General features: G+C 43.4%; 1 protein-coding gene across 1 annotated transcript in view; it reads left to right on the forward strand.

Moving 5' to 3' along the window:
* The window catches only part of KIF13A (kinesin family member 13A), a 762,232-nt gene that overhangs the window by 301,381 nt on the left and 439,705 nt on the right, over positions 1 to 21,146 (forward strand). Inside the window, exon 4 of the mRNA XM_086965110.1 lies at positions 7,915 to 7,975. Coding sequence (XP_086821236.1) covers positions 7,915 to 7,975 — 61 coding nt within the window. The remainder of the gene's footprint in view (positions 1 to 7,914; positions 7,976 to 21,146) is intronic.

Raw genomic sequence — 21,146 nt, forward strand, 5'->3', positions numbered from 1 at the left:
TTAGAACCAAGCACCCTGCCTTCAGGATTGTAAAGGCCTGTTAGAGGGGTGACTCATAGGTTTTAAGTGCAGTGACCCTTCGATATAGTAAACCTGTATCTTAAGTAAGTGGTGCATGCACCAATTTACACAGACTGCAATGACAGGACTGTAGTTCCGTTTTGCATGGCCTCTCATGGGTGGCATAATACATGCTTCAGCCCATGGGAGACCTCTGTGATACCTATGCCCTGGGTACATGGGTACCATATACTAGGGACTGACAAGGGTCCATCTGGAGTGTACCGAAGTACATAACATAACAGTTTAGGGAGAAAGCAGATAGACTGGGATCCTGTTTAGCAGGATCCCAATCAGACTAGTTAAAAACAGCAGTACATCAAGCAAAAAGTGGGGGTAACCATAAGAAACATATCCTACTTTCCTACAGGGGCGAGGTAAAATGCTCTCTTATTAAACAGGGGTGAGCGGAGTTCGCAGTGTTTCACTCTGTGGAATTCTGCTGAGTTAACGAAAACTCTGTGACATTTTGTAGAGTTGGTGGGGTGGGGGGTTGTGGTGCTCCATTTTAAGTGTTAAAAGCACTGCTTAACGTGTTTATGCAGCCTTCTGTCTTTCCGTCTCTCAAATTGGTCATAATTCCGGTGAACAAAGTGGTACTGGCAGAACCTGGTGTGGATCTCTTCCAGTCTGGGAGCAGGATTAGTTAATGCAACAGTTCTGTGGCAACGGAATAGTATAGTGTATTAAACGTATGTGGCGAGCGGTAGCAGCCCGCAGAGAAGCTTGCACACTGTGCTTGCTTGCATCCACTTCCTGACTGAGCCGCTTGCAATATATGTATAGTGCTCCAAGGATTAAACAAATCTTATGCCACTTACAAAAACCATCCGCTTATTGCAAAAACAAATTTCGTATATAGACTTTAAAGAAGTACAAACGAGAACAAATACTCAAGAAGCATGGTGGTTCCTAATGATTTGGAGCTTTACTTCTAATTTTGGCTCAATATCCATCCATCCATTCAGGAAAAAGATAGCCTTGAAGCCCTACTCTGCCGTGAATTTGTGTTGCCTGGGTGGGAGAGCTGGCAAGGATTTGACTACGGTCTTAAGGCCCTCTAACATTAATCACCAGTAAGTGTTTAACTTCCCTTGCTAGTGTGTCTCGTTTGCTTTGAACCACAACTTTTGAAATGAAACATCCACGCAAAGACTTTGGGATCTACATTTTAGAAATAATAGACAACTCCCTCTATTTAAAAGTGACACATCTTATGCCCTTGCCAAAGACGCGTGCTGACAGTGCGGTGAATATTGTATTTTCTAGATTTGGCCTGTCAACACAGCTGTCGGCAGCATCTATTGTTGACAGTTTTTCAAAATATACATTGAGTGGGTGTTGGCTCCAGTGAGGAGTGTCATTCTCTCAGAAATAGCTGGGTGGTGTATCATTGCAACTCCGATTGAGGGCTGGTGTTGTAATGCATGAGGGACTATTTTACATCTTAAAAGTATACTGAATCATCCCACATTAAAATTGTTTCATATTCATACATTATACAGTAATCAATGTGTTTTGTTTTTGCTGCAGGAAGCTTTCTTGGATGTTTTATTCAGAACTCCAGAATGCAAGCCAGACCTACTGGCTTTGGCACAGCTTGCGTTATGGATATGCTTGTCTGTTTCATAAGGAAGGCTATTACTCAGGAGTCAATACATATCACTTTACCGACCAGTCAAATGCTTGTGTAGTGTTCTTATATGCAAAGATTGAAACAGGGTGGCTTACTCCGATCAATCATAGGTACACATTAAGGATGCAGACGGAATTAATATTGGAGGATTTGGAAGCAGACAGCCTGGTCCAGTAACATCAATTTTTGGATGTTTAAATGCCATTTACAAGAATCATGTTAAAAGAATGAATTGTTTTCCATTATTACTCAAGAAGCACAATTTGTGGAAATTTTGCATTTGAACCAAACGGAATCCTAGAAATATTTTAATTCTGTATGCAATATAGAAGTAGTTAGCTAGTCTTCAGAATCCAATTCACAATTTCACTCTGACATTATCATCTTGAGGATAAGATGACATTTTCAAACAACTCAGCCTATAACCTTATGGTTTATACCCAAGTCAACAGAAGGCCTCATTAGAATAAAATGGAAATAATACCCGATTACTCTTTACCTAACCACTATTTATTTAATAACTTAAAAGCTGTTCCGGATGTCCCTATGTTTTAATCATTGCACATATGTTTGGCACAAAATACTTGTGGAAATTATATTTAAACAATCTTAAGGAACCACAGATTTGTCAAGACAAGAGAAAGACGCACATCAATTTTCAGGGTAGATTGTTATACTGTGTATGTGTTTGTGTATGCACACACAAAGACAAGTATTTACTTAATTGGTTGCAATTGAACCTCAGCATATTGGCTGAAGGTAATTGTATGGGAAGCTTTTAGGTATGCCGTAACACATTGTAGTCTTTTTCTGAGTGCTCTCCATTTGTGAAAAATCCATTGGGTATGGAATTAAATGTTTCCGAATAGAGTTTCAGAGTCCTGTTCAACAAAGATAGTTAAAAAGCTGTCAAAGTATTTTTTGTTACTGTTTCATAAATATGTTTACACCGAACAGTAAATAAATGTAGGAGTCCTATTTTTACTACTTCCGATTTTGATACTATTGAGCATTTTTAGGAATTCTCAAAAGATATACATTTCTGTGCATATGCCTTGACCATTGATTAATGTCAATTTTCATCACCCATTTTATTTATTTCTTTCTCAATTTATTTGCCTCCTGAAAGATTGAGATGAAAAATGTCATGGGGAAAACACGTTTTGGGACCCCCCTTTTTTCTCGGCCCCCCAATGTTAATTTCCATAGGGACATTCTGACATGGCTACAGCTCGAACGGCTGAACGTAATTACACCAGATTTGGCAAAATGGTAGGGACTGGTTATGCGGCAGTGCCTTTTGTATGTTTGGTGTAAATCCCTCCAGTAGTTTTTGAAAAAATTGAATGTGAAATGTAGCCCAATGCAATTTTCCATTGGACCTTTAGACACGGCTACAGCCTGAACGGCTGAATGGAATTACACCAAACTTGGCAAAATGGTAGGGACTATTATGCAGTAGTGCCTTTTTTTATATTTGGTGAAAATAGCTCCAGTCATTCTTTTAAAAAAAAAAAAGAAAATAGCTCCAGTCATTGTTGAGAAAATTGAATTTTCCCAAATTATATATCTATAGGTGGGACACCGTGAGTGTACGTAAGCTTACCGTACTCTGTACCTTCCCGAGTATGAGCTGCATGCTGATTGGCTGCCACGGTCTGTCAACTTGATCGTAATCTCTAATTTTTGCTTGCATGGAGCCGCCCACAGATACTTTGTGTTGTTCTGTGGATAAGTTCTATGCTTCCCTCTGTTGAGTCATCCATTACGTCGTGACTAGCCAGCAGTGAGGTCATCGTACCAATGAGAAAGTCAGTATCACGGTGGCCAGTATCTACTGGCGATCGCCAGTGACTGCTCCGGCCGGATTGAGCCACAGCCGCTCACCGCGAATACCTTTTGTATCCCATTTTTAACATCCCTCCTTGAAGAAAAAGCGCCATTCTGTGTTTTTGGTCCCCTGCCTCTCAAGCCACACTGCAATCCGGGCTACTACGGATCACACCGACCGAACTATTATAAGTGTTGGGCTGGCAAACACACCCTTCTCAGGGCTCCCGGCCGGGAACTCTGAGAGTCTCTTTTTTACACTTACTTCACACGGTGCCACTTCCACTTCTTACCTGTCAGCCAGCAGCTCCTACCCATTTCATGTATCCCCTCATTGACAAGTCCTGAAGAGACCCGACACCCAACAAGGGTCGAAACGTCGTAGACAGTAAAAAAGCGACAGACCACGCACAATAGTTGCCCATATTTCCAACTATTGTATATTCATTCAAGATACTTCATTTTGGTCGCCTCTTTCTGATGAAAATCAAATACCAAATAGAAACCTGTGTCTATGCTATTTATTTTGTCACTATAGAATTGTATGTTCTCCAATATATTCACTTTGGACACACTGTCACTTGAGAAACTGTGTATCTAATTGTCTTATATATTTTGTGTAAATAACGTTTTTTTTATCTATGTATGTATAAAACTATGGAAATGCCATAACCAACTGACCAAGTGTGTATGGAATTCCTTGATTTGACATCCTCCTCACCACCCATATTGCCATTGTGCATAAATACGTATTATAAGTGGTTTTTTTATTTAACCACTGGAGCCGTTGTTGTTTTGCATAGCCAGCAGTGGGAGCACAGAAAACGAGTTCAATCCACCTTAACCTTTACAAATCTAATGCATAGGCAAGGCTCCTATTGAGGCTTTTTGAAAATCTGTTGAAATTTTGCACTGCTACTTATGCCTGGGTGACAGTTGGAGTTTTTTTTGTGGCAATAATTTTGCTGCTTGGTGAGGTTTTACATTCGCCCTAAAATTTTACACAAAGATATATTATAACATTTACTCCAGTGAACTTTGCAGAGATAGTTAATTGAGTTCTCCAAACAAGAGGAACCCAGAGTTTTTAAAGTTTTTTTTATCCAGGTCCTGCACGCGTATACCAACCGTAAACTGATATAACAGACTAGTATGCAGTTCCTAAATGTGGGTGAGAGGGTTCAAGTTTGTGATAGTGTCCTCACACACCTCGAGGGATGGCATGCTTCATCATTGGGCCTGATCTTCGTGGGGCTGTGCTGCAATGCCCGATGGGCACCCGCAAAGGGGCCTTTTCTAGCGGAGATCTTTTGTTGATGAAGTCGTAAAGTGCATGTGGGTGTGTGGACTAGGTAGTGCAGTGAGTGCGAGGTTGTGATTAAAAAAGGTCTAGGGCAGCCCTAAAGTCTACATTTTATTCCAGGGGTGCACTGACCTAACTAAAAGCAGGCAACCCTATCTGGATGCAATGGTCTTAAAGGGCATGTGTGGTGTGGAAGGTCGCCGTGTTTCCTGCCTAAGGTAGCCCCTAACTGGTTTGGGGCAATTCATCAGGACCAAGAGTGAATAGAGAATTTTCCTCAACTCTGACACTACTGCAATGCTGGTTCTGGTAGTGACGCAATGGAGTTGTAACCAGCTTTGCATGGGAACACCAGGTCCGATTGACCTAGTGTTGTGTGACCTGAAAGAAAGTGATAATTAAGAAAGTTTTTAAGCTTTGAGGCAGAATCCCAGCAGCGCTAACTTGCCAAAAAGGTTAAATCCAATGTGGGTCAGGCAGTAATGAGATCCTTATTGCCCTGGTGGGGAGCTTATTTCTATCCCCTGTGCTGTGCTTTATTGTGTCACTAGCTCCAAATTGCCGGGAAACTCCAGTGTGGTTTGGTGCTATCGACGTGCTGTTAAAAATGTAAATATCAGAATGATTGAGTAATCCGTTGTGCTCATAGCGGAATGTACTACTGTTGTCCTTGTCTCTAACAGTGGATGAACTGCTCTAATTATAAATTAATTGAAGAGTCAATCGTGGAGACAAAATGCGTGAAAAAACTCTGAATATCCATCCGTTGATTAGCCAGACAAAAATACACAATACATGACTGGCAAACACAAATAGTGGGTAGAAGCATCTAAATTGTTGCGATATATGTTCGAACTTGTTCAAGTGCAAAAACAAGGGTAGCCACCTAATCCATAGTTCCTGCAGTGTGCAAGTACACACATATTTACACACACGCGGTTTCAGACATTGGCGTGGTTTTATCAGGCAAAATATATCATGGTAGTGGGCAAAGGAGGGTAAAGAAAATAACATGTGCACGTACTTAGCGGTGTCTGAAATGGACTGTTGGTTAGTCACTCACCCCGTAGATCTAGGCTGACGGGTGCTTTTCAACAGAGCACCTCGTTGCTCAAAACCTCAGACCGAATGAGGATATATGGAGAGCATGCAGTCAATAGCAATACAGTGTTTTTGTCTTTCCGGAGGCTCTGGATAATGCCCAGCAGCATTTATTTAGAGAGATGCATACTCACGGAAGGCGGCGTAGCAACTAGCCGTGTTCCTACCCCTGATCTGGTTCCCGTGAGGTGTGGTTCCGGGGGCGCGTGTTTAGAATGGCACGTAAGCGTACTATTGCACAGGAGTGGTGGCCATCTTGGGAGTGAACTTTATTGACGAGCCTTAGGTGACAGGCAGAATGCTCGAGTTTGCCACTTTTTAAAGGGTGAAGAAATTACTGGCCCTTAGAATTAAATGATAAATGGAACTACAGGTTTTATGCATTTCTGTAAATTGGGCAAGCATTTTGGTATTTGTTTTTTTGCGCCTAATGTTGCACCTGTGTTCAGTAATCCTTTTTTTCACAGGGTGAGTTGTCATCCCCACATATTTAAGCTGGCATGGGCAGGTGATGAGATATAATCCCAATTGCGTGTATTACAATTTGTGTGTTTCTTCTGTGTCCATATCGAAGTGTCAGTCAATGTAACCGTCTTGGTGGCACTTGTGAGGGGGCAGGCAATGCAATGTCCACAGTGGTAGTGGCCGACCACAGGAATTAGGTGCCACAGTAGGTTTTGTTGTGGCTCCTTCTTTTTGGGTCTTATGTTGATCAGCATGTCTTTTAGATTTGCTGTTCTCTTAAATGCAAATCTCGGGGGGCTGGGTGCAAGGTCACCAATCTGGAGTATCCTCCAGTGTTTCCTTCTGACCGGTCTGATCATGTTTGATTCAGGTGTATAAGTGGTCACGCAGGTTATATTCTTCTCTTCAGCCTTAGGTTGTGTTTCAAGGAGGGCTTTCCTATTGGTGTTACGGTCTCTCTTCTGGGTAATTCTTATTTTTCTCACTGGGTATTCTCCTTTTACTAAGTGAGTGGTGAGCTCTGACGACTGGTTGGTGAAGTCTTCCAGATTACTGCAGTTCCAACTGATGCGAAGAAACTGCCCGTAGGGGAGATTCTCCCGAAGGGCTTTAGGGTGGAAACTGCTGAACAGCAGAGGACACTGGCTGTCTGTAGGTTTCTTATAAGTTCTTGTTTCCAATTTGTTTGGCTTGAGGCTGATCATTATGTCCAGGAAAGGTTGATTGGTTGGTTGTTGACCGGGAATTTTAAATATGGATTAAGGCTATTTACCCATAGTTAATTGAGTGCAATACCATCCACTCCAGAGCAAGTGGGCGAGCATTTTATGCGTGTGTTATGTGGCACTGAATATATCCACATACACATCGCAAAGGCATCATACTACTCTTTGAGTTTCAGGTCAAGTTCATTCTTTTTTGGGATTCTAGGCTTACCACAAGTAAAATCACTGAGCAACATTAGCTAAAACATAATTGGTAGGCAGTTTTCTTGATATTTATTCTACAGTTATACCTTTTGCAAAGTGTACTTGTATGTGTTTTGTTACTTCATTCAAATGGCATTGATTTATATAAGCATGTATAAAATTCACATACATGAAACGTTTTCGTTATTTTCTTATCAAACACATTTTTTTGCTGATCATCTCCATACCAATTTACGATCAAATTGAACTTGGTGTTTATGAAGTGATTTGTAGTGCCATGTGGGTGATGTGAGAGTTTAGAGTAGACTCCCAGGTCCAGAGAGTATGACCACTGCTCAGTAGGGCTGCTCACTTTGACCTGGCTGGTGAAGCATGCTTCCTAGCCATGGTTCCTAGCTCTAGATGCCATTTCTGTTGCCTACTTTTGTCAGTGGTCTCTGCACCTTGAAGCATCTTGACTTATGGCAGTCCAGACCTTCGCTCTTCAAATTAAATCATTGGGATGCCATTCTAATCCCACGTGCAGAGCTTCTTACCTCAGTCAAGTGAACTTTTTGTTAACGTCTGATAATGTATTGTGTCCCCTACAGGTTTTTGCCTTTGACCACTGTTTCTGGTCCATGGATGAATCAAACACTACGAAATATGCAGGTGAGTCCCTTATTTTGTTAATGTCACTTTGTAGGGTGGTTTAGTCCTAGCGGACTGGAAAGTTGTACATAATACTTCTTCTACGATAAAATGGCATTTTCACATTAAGAAGAAGGAAACCCCCAATCACTATATGAAACTCTTATGGGAAAGCACATGGCATAAATTCATGGACTAGCTCTTGGGGAAGCTGGGATTCTCATCTAGATTTCACTTACCACGCTCTAGAATCCCAGAACAGGCCGACAGGACCTTTTTACCTGTCATAGAAGCGTAGAGGGAGGATTTCTACAATTTTTACTTTACACAACTTGCAACCCAAAATCCAAATTGAACTCCAAAAACCACTGACTATGAACTGAAATTTTGAAGCTTTATTACAAAGCAAAAAATAATTGAACATACAGGCATCTCAGCAAAATATTCAAGAGATAAACTGGCACTAATACAAACATTATTCTTTGCAGGAGTCTCAGACGACTCAAAATGAAAATCAAAGTTAATTCAAGCAACATTAGACCAGCAATAACAGTCCCGGCTGAAAGTTGAGACTGCATCTACAAAAAAGGGAAAGAAATTTGGTTAGACTGTCCCTACACTAACTCTAAGGTGACATCCCTTCTTAACATTGCACCTAGACAAGAATAAAGGTGTTAGCAGTGAAGACTTCCTAAGAAGTGCACTCACTTTGCATAAGTAGCCTCAATCGCTGAGCTCGTTCAAAGATGCTTCTTCCTACACCTTCCTTAAGATCACAATCTACCTACATTTTGCCTTTCCCAAAACCCACTCTCTACCCTTTTAGTCTACTCTCCACTGAAGCCCACTCACATTTTCTCTCCACCCTCGGGTGCTCTCCCTAATACAAAACCCCCAAAACAGTCGACACGCCTTCAGACACGCCCCACTGGCTGGTACCGATCCCTGGACTTTTCCAGTATGGCACCTCTCCATCAAGCATCCGTTGAAGTGTCCTTGGGTTCCAGGCACCTTCTCCTCTGAATGTTGCTCTCCCAAATTCTTTGGCATCTCTTCTGCACTCGTGCCTGCCAACCTAACTTCTAAACAATGGATCCTTCTACCTATCGAGGCTCATGGCCTTGCACCTGAAGGCTGGAATACACGAGAAATAACCTTGCGGCATTCAAAGTTACAATTCAACATTTGCTGAGGATAGCCTTTCCCTAAACGAGAGAAAATAATTTCTTTCGACTAAGGCTAACCAAAGAAATTACATTTAGGCCTCTGCTGGCTTCAGCATATCCCAGGCCCTTGTACATTCAAATGCAATTTCAACACGACATGTCATTACATTTCATCTTTCTAACATTAATTGTAATTCCAATGCAAGCAATAAATCTTTCATATTAACGCCTATGTTAATTCACTCATTATTAAACACATATATAATTCAATAAGACACATCATTGTTAATGCGACATTTCACATGTGATTACATTTCCAGGTTATGCAAACATTAATTTCTAATTATGCAACATTATTTTCTACGTTAAGGCACTACATTTGTCTATGATTAATAAACTCCTCACTACATATTGCATTGAACCCCCCCTAATATTACATTTTCAAACACAGATATTAGTAAGGTCCTCTAAATACGTGGGTGCTGACTACTAGGGATTATAATACACCCCTACAATTTTCGAGATAACGTGGCGCTCTCTCACTCGCTTGGTTTTTTGAGCCCCTTCCACATAAATATTTGATGGTGCAGTCTGTTACATTTAAAGTATTTGACCATTATGTAATACAAGTGCCTTTTAGAAAATCCAGTTCTGCGGATGCAGCTTTTTCTGAGTAGCAGGTACTTGCCACTCTCGTAAAAATTCGCCTCTTGCTGGTTAAAAGATTTTAACAAATAAATGTGTGTTCTAGCTCAAACATATGAAGTCCTAATAAACTTGCTATACATGAAGTGACGTGCCACGCTGAATATGTTACACAATTTAATTGCTCACCTTCATCTGTTGATAGCTTTAAATAATCATTTAAAGTGATGACGATTTTGCCCCGGTAAGTGTCAATCTCCTCAAAAGGATGGGCTCTGGGAAGGACTTTCATCTGCAATAGGGAACAAAAACAGCAAATACATATAAATATGTATTTCAAATATGCGCGTGTTAAAATAAAATAATATATCCTTCCTTGTCGTGGTTATTGTTTACTATTAAAAAAGATTCCTTTGACACTGTTCTCCCAACTACAGTTAATTCATCCAGGCAGTCATGCTCTAAAAGTGTTGGAAATATGTCACATCTCATAAGGTCTCATTTCTTGAAACAAAGAACCTCTGGAAAGACGACTATAATAGATATGAAATGTATCTTCTGATTTACAGAGATGCTTCTTAATGGAACTAGGTGCTGCATCATTTTAATTTCCTTTGTACCTAATTTAGTTAACTCTGATGCTTAGTTGGTCCTCCACCACCATATACTTGCGATGTGAGGTTTTACAATAACAAGCAAAGCTCTGAACAGTAGTGTTAATGTAGTTTATTCGCTGCTTTCCTTCGGCTTCTCTGGATCACAGATGCCTCTCTTCAATCTGCACTTATGTTGATGGGATCAGACTATATTTGCACAAATTTATGCTGGATCCTAAGGCAGCATGACATTTTTTGTATATTACATATTTGATTAAATACACATTCATTGTTGGTGATGGTTTGATAAAAACAACAGCAAATGAAACACTCCATAATCTGCTACCCTTTATCTTGTGGGCTGCAGAAATCCTCTTTCGTGCTTCTGAAAGTGGTAAGTAAGCAGTTAAACCAATACGTTTTGTGGAGGATTAAGACATATGCGCTATTAGCTTTAGACCTTCTAGATTTGTATTTCTGGGCAATTTAGTCTTTTTTGCTGCGGAATGATTTTCAGTTATTAAATATAATGGGGTTGCCCAGTGCCCCTCAGAACCTGGATATACAATTTTAAAGACTACCGAGGGTTCTGTCGCGTTCCACAATTCTTAGCCAAGAATTATGAAATAAATGTGGAACAATCAACTTCTTTACCAAAGGCTTGCTAAATGATCCCTTTTTAAGATTCGGGAGTGTCTTAATAATTAAGAAAAGCAATTAACGTCCCCTGGCACTGAATGTAGCCACTAAAGTGTAGAATTATTTTGCAAACCAATACATATTGTGGAAGATTAAGACATTTTCGCCCTTAGTTTTAGAACCCTTGTTCCAGATTTTTATTTCTGGATTTACTCAGTCATTTTTGCTGCTGGATGATTTCCTGTTGGCATTGATCCTCCCTTCTTGTGATCTCCATTTGCTTGTCTGAGATTACCGGGGACAAGGTCCCCTCAGCACTCACTTGAGAGCTTCAGGTAATACAGTCAATGAGTGAAAATGTCCATTATTTTGGTTGCCGTACATTTATGTACACTGAGTTTAAACATTAACGATGATTGTCGTGACCCCTTACGGTAAGTGTCGATGTTGCCGGCATCGAAGTGGTAATAACAAACATTTTGGCAACAGTGCAAAATTTATCAGTAGTAACCATGGGATTTACTCCTCTTTAATAGTAAATCTTTAAATATAATGGTCTATGATACTCCTATGTAGCAGAAGCAATGTGCAGCCGGAAATGCCATCATCCATGGGGTTTTTGGGCAAGGCCTCCTCTGCCCTTCTGGAGGAGCCCTGCTCTGACGAGAGTCAATGTACATCGCATTGAAACACATTTTTACTGGTCTTGTTCTGTCACACAACATGTATGCAGGTACACTGTCCGATTGTGAGATCCTTTTATCATACCGAGAAGAGCTGAAACCTGCAAAAGTGTTCTCTGATGTTATTGTCGACCTGGATGTTCCTGCTCCTAACAGCAACTATATATGCTTTACTTACAATAAATAACAAACACGACTAGGCAGCCAGTGCAGCCACACTCAATTTACAAGCCACCTATATGTGCTTTTAAACTGAACAAGTTTGTGCTGTAATGAAGTGGATGCTGGGAGATTTTATGCAACTTTATAAAAAATTTACTTTCCTGCGCCACCATTCTTAATGTTATTGAATGAGCATACCCGCTAGTTACAAGGAAGTGAAATACATAATTTGTACTTCTACTGGGCAAGATCATGTTTTTGTACAAGTCCGACTGGAAGAAATAAGTATATGCGTAGCACCAATACATGTATAAAATAAAATATACTTATAGCACCATATCTGGCAAGCTGCAGTTGCATATTGTGCTAAATTAAAAAGTTGTACTTGGAAATGATGCTGCTTGTATTTTTTTGTAGACCCTTGTAGACCCATGTTCTTTCATAACAGGAGAGTGAGTACAGGGCCTTTTAACTTATCTTCTGATCAAAGTTTAATTCATAAATACGTGGATGGCATATGTTAACTACTTTAAAGAATATAATTCCTGTCCCTTAGCCAATAAGCAGCTCTGGGGATAAAATAGCCTAACAATTATGCTGCTGTGTGCCAGTGTGCTAACTACACATATATTCAATACATTTATGAATGTGTCTGAAATATGGCAGGGTTGGTCAATTCTGTGAGGATGCCGCATAAATAATCTGCTGATGGCCATGACAGGCTGCCTGGACTGCTCCTAAGTGTGAAGGATGTAGGCCATAGGGGTGATGCACTGATCAGAGTTCTTTAGAGGTGTTGCTGCTGGTTACTTATTACTTTCAGTTTAATTATATTGAATAATCCTAACCAGGCAGTAGGTATCCTCTAAATTACAGGTTGAGGAAATTCTCGCATTTTCGAAGTATTAAGGCTAGTCTCGCCACCTGGCCCCGCAGCACCAAGGGAGATCTCTCAGAACTAGTACTTAAAGCCAGTTGGAAATTTGTTTGTTCAAATATTTTTCCATTTCAAGAGATAGATTTTTTGTATAAGTTCGTATTTTAGTTTTAATAGTGTTTAATCCATGATTTTCTACTTGTCTCTCTGTACATATAAGCTTAACGTGTTTCCGATTGCCTGAACGCAATGCTAAAGCTATCAGCCTATACAGACCCAGCCTATAAGCAGGTGCACTGCAGCCACCATGTTTGGTGATTACGGTAGATCTGTATTATGCAAACCACTAGAACCAGTCAAGCAGGAATGATCACTGAAGGGTCCGGCAGTTGAGAGACCGCACTGCTTGTCCCGCCATATTCCTCAGGGAGCACTTGCCTCGTGCTGGTGGTTTGTGGGTTCACACGCTTAGCTCATGAAAGCATTGCTCAAGCATGTCCGCTGCGTGCTAATGGCACACCAGAGTCTTGTTAATTTTCTATGGCTTTTCTCCTTTTACGAGTCTGAGTCTCAGAGCCGAACATACCCTAGAATGCCTTAAAGTGGAAAAAGGAAGCAGAGCCATGGAGGTTTACACAGCTTCAGATAGTTTCATGGATGTGTTTGTACTGATGTCACAGCAGAGCGCAAGGGAGTAGCCAGAAAATTAAAATACCCCCCACTTCGAACCAAAGCTCCTATGGCATCAAGCAAACTAAGCAAGTTATCACAACCCTCCCCAGGAGAGCTCGCTGGCCTCGTCCTTCCAAGCTTCTATCCATTCATCCTTCCATCCACCTGTTGATATCCACAGTTTCATCTTTACATTTTGTCATCCCTTCATTCTTTCATCTATAATTCCGTCCTTCTGCCCTTCAAATCCAAATCTATGCATCCATCTCCAAACCTATCCATCCATACTTTTTCACAGACCCTTCTCTGTATCCACCCTTTCATTCCTCAATCATGTCATCCACCCGCCCATCGATCCATCATCCTTTTCACTCATTTATCATCCATCCTATCACTCAGCCATCCAATCATTCATCCTTTAACTTTCTTTCACCCAGTCACTCAACCATCCATCCATTTACCCTGTCACTCATCCATCCACTCACTCACCCATCCATGCTTTCACTCATCCATTCACATATCCACCCTCCCTTTCACTCATCCATTCACCCTCCCTTTCACTCATCCTTTCATTCATCCTTTCATTCATCCTTCTATCAATCTATCCATTTTACTCACCCATCCATCCTTTTTTTGTTTCATCCAATTTTTTCTTTCATCCTTCCTTTCTTTCATCCATCCATACACCCATCCTTTTGCTCATCCATCCTTTTGCTCATCCATCCTTTTGCTCATCCATCCTTTAGCTCATCCATCCTTTAGCTCATCCATCCTTTTGCTCATCCATCCTTTTGCTCATCCATCCTTTTGCTCACCCATCCTTTCGCTCATCCATCCTTTCGCTCACCCATCCTTTCGCTCATCCATCCTTTCGCTCATCCATCCATCCTTTCACTTCATCCTTTTACTCTGTCCATGCTCTCTTTTGCTCATCCCATCCATCAATTTATCCACCCTCCCTTTCGCTCATCCTTCCTTTCACTCACTCATCCACCCATCCCCTCATCCATCTACCCTTTCTCATCCATCCACCTAGCCACCCTTTCACTCATCCATCCATTTTCACTCATCCCTCCATACATCCATACATCTAGCCATCCATCCTTCCTTTCACTCATACATTCACCCATCCATCCTTTCACCGACTAACTCCCCTTTGCCTGCCAATTTGCAGACAGAAGATGCCCATCAAGAACTCTACCCCAATGTTGCTTCTAAAGTTGGGGGCGGGGGATTCATGACGTCCCAGCATCCATCCATCCATCCAGTTGCTCATCCATCTATCCACCCTTTCATTCCGTTCATCTATCCAATCTTTCACTCCACCCAACCATTCACACTCTCACTAATCTATCCATTATTTCTCTACATCCAACCATCAGTCATTCATCCTTTCATCCATCCATCCTTTCTCTTATCAGTCTATTCACACTTTTATCCATCCACGTTACCTCCCTTTCACTCACTTATCCATTCTTACATCCATCTTCTCACTCATTCATTCATCCATCCACCCTTTCACTCATTCACCCACCCTTTCATCCATCCACCCTCTTTCATTCATCTATTCATTTTATTTATCCTTCCATCCACACGTTTATCCATCCATCTACCCTCCCTTTCACTCCTCCATCCACCCTTTCCCTCCTCCATCCACCCTTTCCCTCATCCATCCACCCTTTCCCTCATCCATCCACCCTATCACACATCCATCCGCCCTTTCACACATCCATCCGCCCTTTCACACATCCATCCGCCCTTTCACACATCCCTCCGCCCTTTCACACATCCCTCCGCCCTTTCACACATCCCTCCGCCCTTTCACACATCCCTCCGCCCTTTCACACATCCCTCCGCCCTTTCACACATCCCTCCGCCCTTTCACACATCCCTCCGCCCTTTCACACATCCCTCCGCCCTTTCACACATCCCTCCGCCCTTTCACACATCCCTCCGCCCTTTCACACATCCCTCCGCCCTTTCACACATCCCTCCGCCCTTTCACACATCCCTCCGCCCTTTCACACATCCCTCCGCCCTTTCACACATCCCTCCGCCCTTTCACACATCCCTCCGCCCTTTCACACATCCCTCCGCCCTTTCACACATCCCTCCGCCCTTTCACACATCCCTCCGCCCTTTCACACATCCCTCCGCCCTTTCACACATCCCTCCGCCCTTTCACACATCCCTCCGCCCTTTCACACATCCCTCCGCCCTTTCACACATCCCTCCGCCCTTTCACACATCCCTCCGCCCTTTCACACATCCCTCCGCCCTTTCACACATCCCTCCGCCCTTTCACACATCCCTCCGCCCTTTCACACATCCCTCCGCCCTTTCACACATCCCTCCGCCCTTTCACACATCCCTCCGCCCTTTCACACATCCCTCCGCCCTTTCACACATCCCTCCGCCCTTTCACACATCCCTCCGCCCTTTCACACATCCCTCCGCCCTTTCACACATCCCTCCGCCCTTTCACACATCCCTCCGCCCTTTCACACATCCCTCCGCCCTTTCACACTTCCCTCCGCCCTTTCACACTTCCCTCCGCCCTTTCACACTTCCCTCCGCCCTTTCACACTTCCCTCCGCCCTTTCACACTTCCCTCCGCCCTTTCACACTTCCCTCCGCCCTTTCACACTTCCCTCCGCCCTTTCACACTTCCCTCCGCCCTTTCACACTTCCCTCCGCCCTTTCACACTTCCCTCCGCCCTTTCACACTTCCCTCCGCGCCCTTTCCCACATCCCTCCGCGCCCTTTCCCACATCCCTCCGCGCCCTTTCCCACATCCCTCCGCGCCCTTTCCCACATCCCTCCGCGCCCTTTCCCACATCCCTCCGCTCCCTTTCCCACATCCCTCCGCTCCCTTTCCCACTTCCCTCCGCGCCCTTTCCCACTTCCCTCCGCGCCCTTTCCCACTTCCCTCCGCGCCCTTTCCCACTTCCCTCCGCCCCCTTTCCCACTTCCATCCGCCCCCTTTCACAGATCCATCCGCCCCCTTTCACACATCCATCCGCCCCCTTTCACACCTCCATCCGCCCCCTTTCACACCTCCATCCGCCCTTTCTCTCTCTCTCTCTCTCTCTCTCACACACACAAACCGGTCCATCAGTCCTTTCACTCACTCACTCACTCGGCCAACCAACCACCTACCCTTTCACGTGATTTAAGAGCTTTTGTCTGCCGAGCCCATCAAGAATTCCTTGGCAGAGCGTGTACACCCTTTACCTGACATATTGGGGACATACAAACAGGTTTTTCAGTTTGCGAAATAATAGGAGGAACATGGATCTTCTAGTGAACTTGTTCATGTTTTATCACTTACATATTAACTTTGTAAGCTTGTACCCCTTTTGGAACATTGCGATACATGGTGTATATAAAGAGAATTGCAAATACACCAGCAGTCAGTCTGCGCCAAGCCTTTTTCTGATATTGGTTCTATTAACAGAGACAAGTTGATCGGAAGCAAGTATTGCATTGATGTTTGACAAAGAAGGCTTGCAGTTGACAAGACAAACTATAATTCCTCACCTCGTCTGGCCCTTCTTCGAGAGAGTGCCTCCATTGCTGGGGCTATGGGTGCAGCTCTCGGCCCACTCAGTCACTCCTGAGGCGGAAAGCCGGGAGTTAGGAACTCTTTGCACTCGAATTTTTTTAAATTATTGTAACGTTTGCTTTTGACAGATTATTGTGTATTTTAAACTTACCTACCCAACTTGAGCAGGATTTTGTGGGTTCCGCCGATTAGGCGAAGAGAACCTCACCTCACCTCAACGCTGCTGACACACTCCGTGCCCACCTCGCAGGCGGGGCGTTGGGGGTGCGGCACAGTCAGCTGGCGGGCACACCTTTGGCGCGCCGAAGGGTAAGCCCGTCTGCGGCCGGGGCTAGGGGCCAAGACCTTTACTCCATCCTCGGCAGTTGTGTACCCCACAAATAGACTAGTGTATTCCTCAGCTGAACTCCGCGACATTAGGGGGTTAAGTGCTAACTTTCATGGGGCTAGGTATAACTGCCCTAACAAGTTACCTGACCTGTTAGAGGGTCCAGTGGCTTGTAGAAGTTGCACCTTTCAGGGGGATCTACTCATTTGCCATACCCCGCTCTTGCATCCTTTGAGGACCATTACGGGGGAGGGTCTTACTTACATGCTTTGTAATGTTAGGTCCCTGGCCAAACATCAGTTCGAAATTTGGGATATGATAAACACACATTCCCTGGAAATCTGTTTTATGACAGAAACCTGGCTGACCCCCACTAACCATCCGACTATTAATATTGCCATCCCAGAAAACTATACGTTTATTCATCTTGATAGGACAGGTAAAACGGGGGGTGGAATAGCCATCGCTTGTAAACGGCATATTAACATCTCTTGGTTTAATTCACAAATAGATGAGAATTTTTAAAGTGATATTTTCAGCCTCTGAGAGCTGGACAGGAGCCTTAGTATATCGACCACCGGGCCCAAAAACAGATTTTACTGATAGATTGATAGACATGATAGCTACGCATGTCCTTGCAGCTAACAAGTTTCTGGTATTAGGGGATTTCAACTTTCACGGGCAATTATGCTCACTACCAGAGGTGAACAAACTCCTTACTGATATGGAGCAGCTGGGGCTCTTGCAGAGAATACAAGGACCCACTCACAATGGTGGCCATACACTGGACTTAATTTTCACAAATATTGACACATTTGAATATGATCCTCCATGGCCCCTTGTATGGACTGCTCACTCAATTATTAAGTTCACTTCTCCCCCGCCCTTGCAGGGACCTAGCGGCCTGTCCACCGGCAGATGCCTAACCATGCAGAGGCCTTGGAGCAAACTTACCCCACAAGCCTTTGAGGTAGCTTTCCAGTCAATCCCACTGACAGAAGATCAGGGTGTAGACAATATGCTGGTAGGATTTAATGAAGGGTTGAGAAAGGTCTTGGGTGTCATTATCCCTGTAAAACAAAAACCCAGATCCACCCCAAACCGTCTCTCAGCTAAATGGTTCACCCCTGATCTAAGCCAGGAAAAGTCCTCCTGTAAAAGACTGGAAAGACAGTGGCGACGGAAAAAAACGCTCAGTCAAAACAACTTTTTAAATCAGCCCCGATGGCCTACCATCGAAACTTAAAATGCTTGTTCATTGCAAACCAAATTGAGAACTCTAATAACTCTGCCAAAGCTTTATTTGATATTGTAAAAGACTTTGTGGAGCCGGTGGTATGTAAACAACCCTCCATTGAGTCCAAAGTCCTATGTAATTCACTGGCAGGTTTCTTTAAGGAGAAAATTGAAAAAATCTATGCCAATTTTCCCAAAGCCAATTTGGCGGCTCCACCCAGATTTTCTAACCCAAGCAATGCGAACATACGGACTGACCACTCTTTCGAATGCTTTAGGCCCGTCACATTAGTAGAGACCCAAATGGCTTTAGGGTCTGCCAAATCGGGTTTGCCAGCGGATCTTTTCTGTCCCAAGATCATGTCGCTCCTGTCCCATATTCTAGCCCCAAGGGTACAAAAGATTTTCAACCTCTCTATTATGGAAGGGATAATTCCAGCATCCTTGAAAGAAGCTTTTGTTCGCCCGATTTTAAAAAACTCATGGCAAACCCGTTGGAATTGGGCAATTACCGCCCTATATCCCTGCTCCCCCTTTTGGGGAAAATACTGGAAAGTATGATCAATAAGCAATTGAATGACTACTTGGAATCAAACGATATCCTGGACCCCTCACAGTCCGGCTTCCGCCGGGGCTTCAGCACGGAAACGGCCCTTCTATCGGTGACTGACTCCCTGAGAACAAAGATAGACAGACGCTGGTGGCTCAGCAGTTCTGATTCTGCTTGACCTCTCCGCGGCCTTTGATACCATCTCCCATACAAGGCTTGCGGAGAGGCTAAGCTTCTTCGGCGTCCGTGGGCCGGCTCTTAAATGGCTACAAAACCTTTTGGAGGACCGCTCACAAACGGTCATTATGGGCCCCCACCAATCAGAGAAAACTGCATTAGACAAAGGCGTCCCCCGGGGCTACTGCCTTAGCCCCGCTTTTTTTTCATACCTATATGGCCCCACTGGCTAAGGTGGGAGAAGCCATGGGGTTCGAAATTATTTCGTATGCTGACGATACCCAGCTGCTGTTTAACATTGGCCATTACCTCGAGGCTTACAGACTCCGCTTTGCCACAGGAATTTCCGCAATATCAAACTGGATGACCAACAACTGCTTACAGTTAAATCCGGGCAAGACGGAAGTCATGCTTCTAGGGAAAGCCGCAGCAGTCTGGTCTAATGACTGGTGGCCATCTCAATTGGGTCCGTCGCCAATGCCCAAGCAATGTGTCAACAACTTGGGCGTTAAGCTAAACCATTCCTTATCCATGCAAGATCATGTAGCCTCAGTATCAGGGGTCTGCTACTATAGGCTCAGATTTCTCCGGAAAATTTTACCTTTCATCCCCATGGAGCACCGGAGAACTCTGACCCAAGCCTTAGTCATGAGCCGCATGGACTATGGGACTGCCTTATTGGCAGAAGTTGGAATCACATCTGAAGAAACTGCAGGTAATCCAGAATACGGCGGCCAGGCTGGTCCTGAACATGCCGGCAGGCTCCCCCTCTCGTCTGTTGGTTAGAAAACTACACTGGCTGCCGATAAAACAAAGAGCTTCCTTTAAAATGTGTTGTCTCACTTTCTGTGCCCTTCAGGGTCAAGGCCCCGTGTATCTGCAAAATAAACTGAAAAAAATATGTACCAAGCCGCCCTTTAAGGTCTAGCATGCAGCAATTGCTTCAGGTACCTCGCATTAGACTCCACAGATCGGGAGGCTTGGCTTTCTCCTATCTTGCCCCCAAATACTGGAATAGCCTCCCAGCATCTCTGCGAGAAATATCCACATATCCGGCTTTCAGAAAACAACTTAAGGCATTCCTGTTCTAAGTCTTCCTCCTCTTTTGTGCTGCCCACGCCATCGGGTCTCTGAGTAAAGCGCTGAGATGCCCCCTGGTGATTCGAGCACTATATAAAAGAGTATAACATAACAGTATCTCTTGTCAAAAGTCGGGCGAGCTGATTTGCTGTATGGCGATAGATAAATTACAAGATATGTACACTCTTGAAATCAAAGTGTTATCATATTCACAACTGTCCTTTGTTCACACCATTCCAGCATCTTTTTATTTCCACGTGTTGCTCTGAGCTGGGGATCCTTAAGAAAAACTCACACAACCCTGTGAGAGAATGTGATCTTCCACCCAAAGTTTGATGGAATTGAATGTTATCTTTCCAGTACTTTGATTGCAGCATCTGTGATTGTGATTAGAAGGCATTTACTAGGGTGGCTCCTGTCAGCATTTTTAGGTTTGATGTTGGCCAAGATCTTTTTGATTTTACTCAAATTATATATATAATATACTCATAAGGACTTTCATCCAGTACTCTCCATCTATTGGTCCGTTGTTGTGGCAGTCAGATTTTTCTTACGCTCACTACAGCGTGTAGCACGGGGCAGTGTGTTATGCCACTTCAGCTGTTGGCTAACTTCACTATGAGTAACGACATTCCACTCTTTCACAAGGAACACATCCACACACAAAGTAATTCCCCTTCAGTACCAGGAACTACTAGGTCAACATATGCTTTAGAAAACCAATTTTTTTTAATGTTTTTTAGCCAAAGTTATTGGTTTATATTGGCTTATATTGTCTAGGACCTGGCAGCTTATCAAACAATAAAGTTTTGTAAA

The sequence above is a fragment of the Lissotriton vulgaris genome, chromosome 4_1, assembly GCF_964263255.1.
Source record: "Lissotriton vulgaris chromosome 4_1, aLisVul1.2, whole genome shotgun sequence".
NCBI classification, from domain to species: domain Eukaryota; kingdom Metazoa; phylum Chordata; class Amphibia; order Caudata; family Salamandridae; genus Lissotriton; species Lissotriton vulgaris.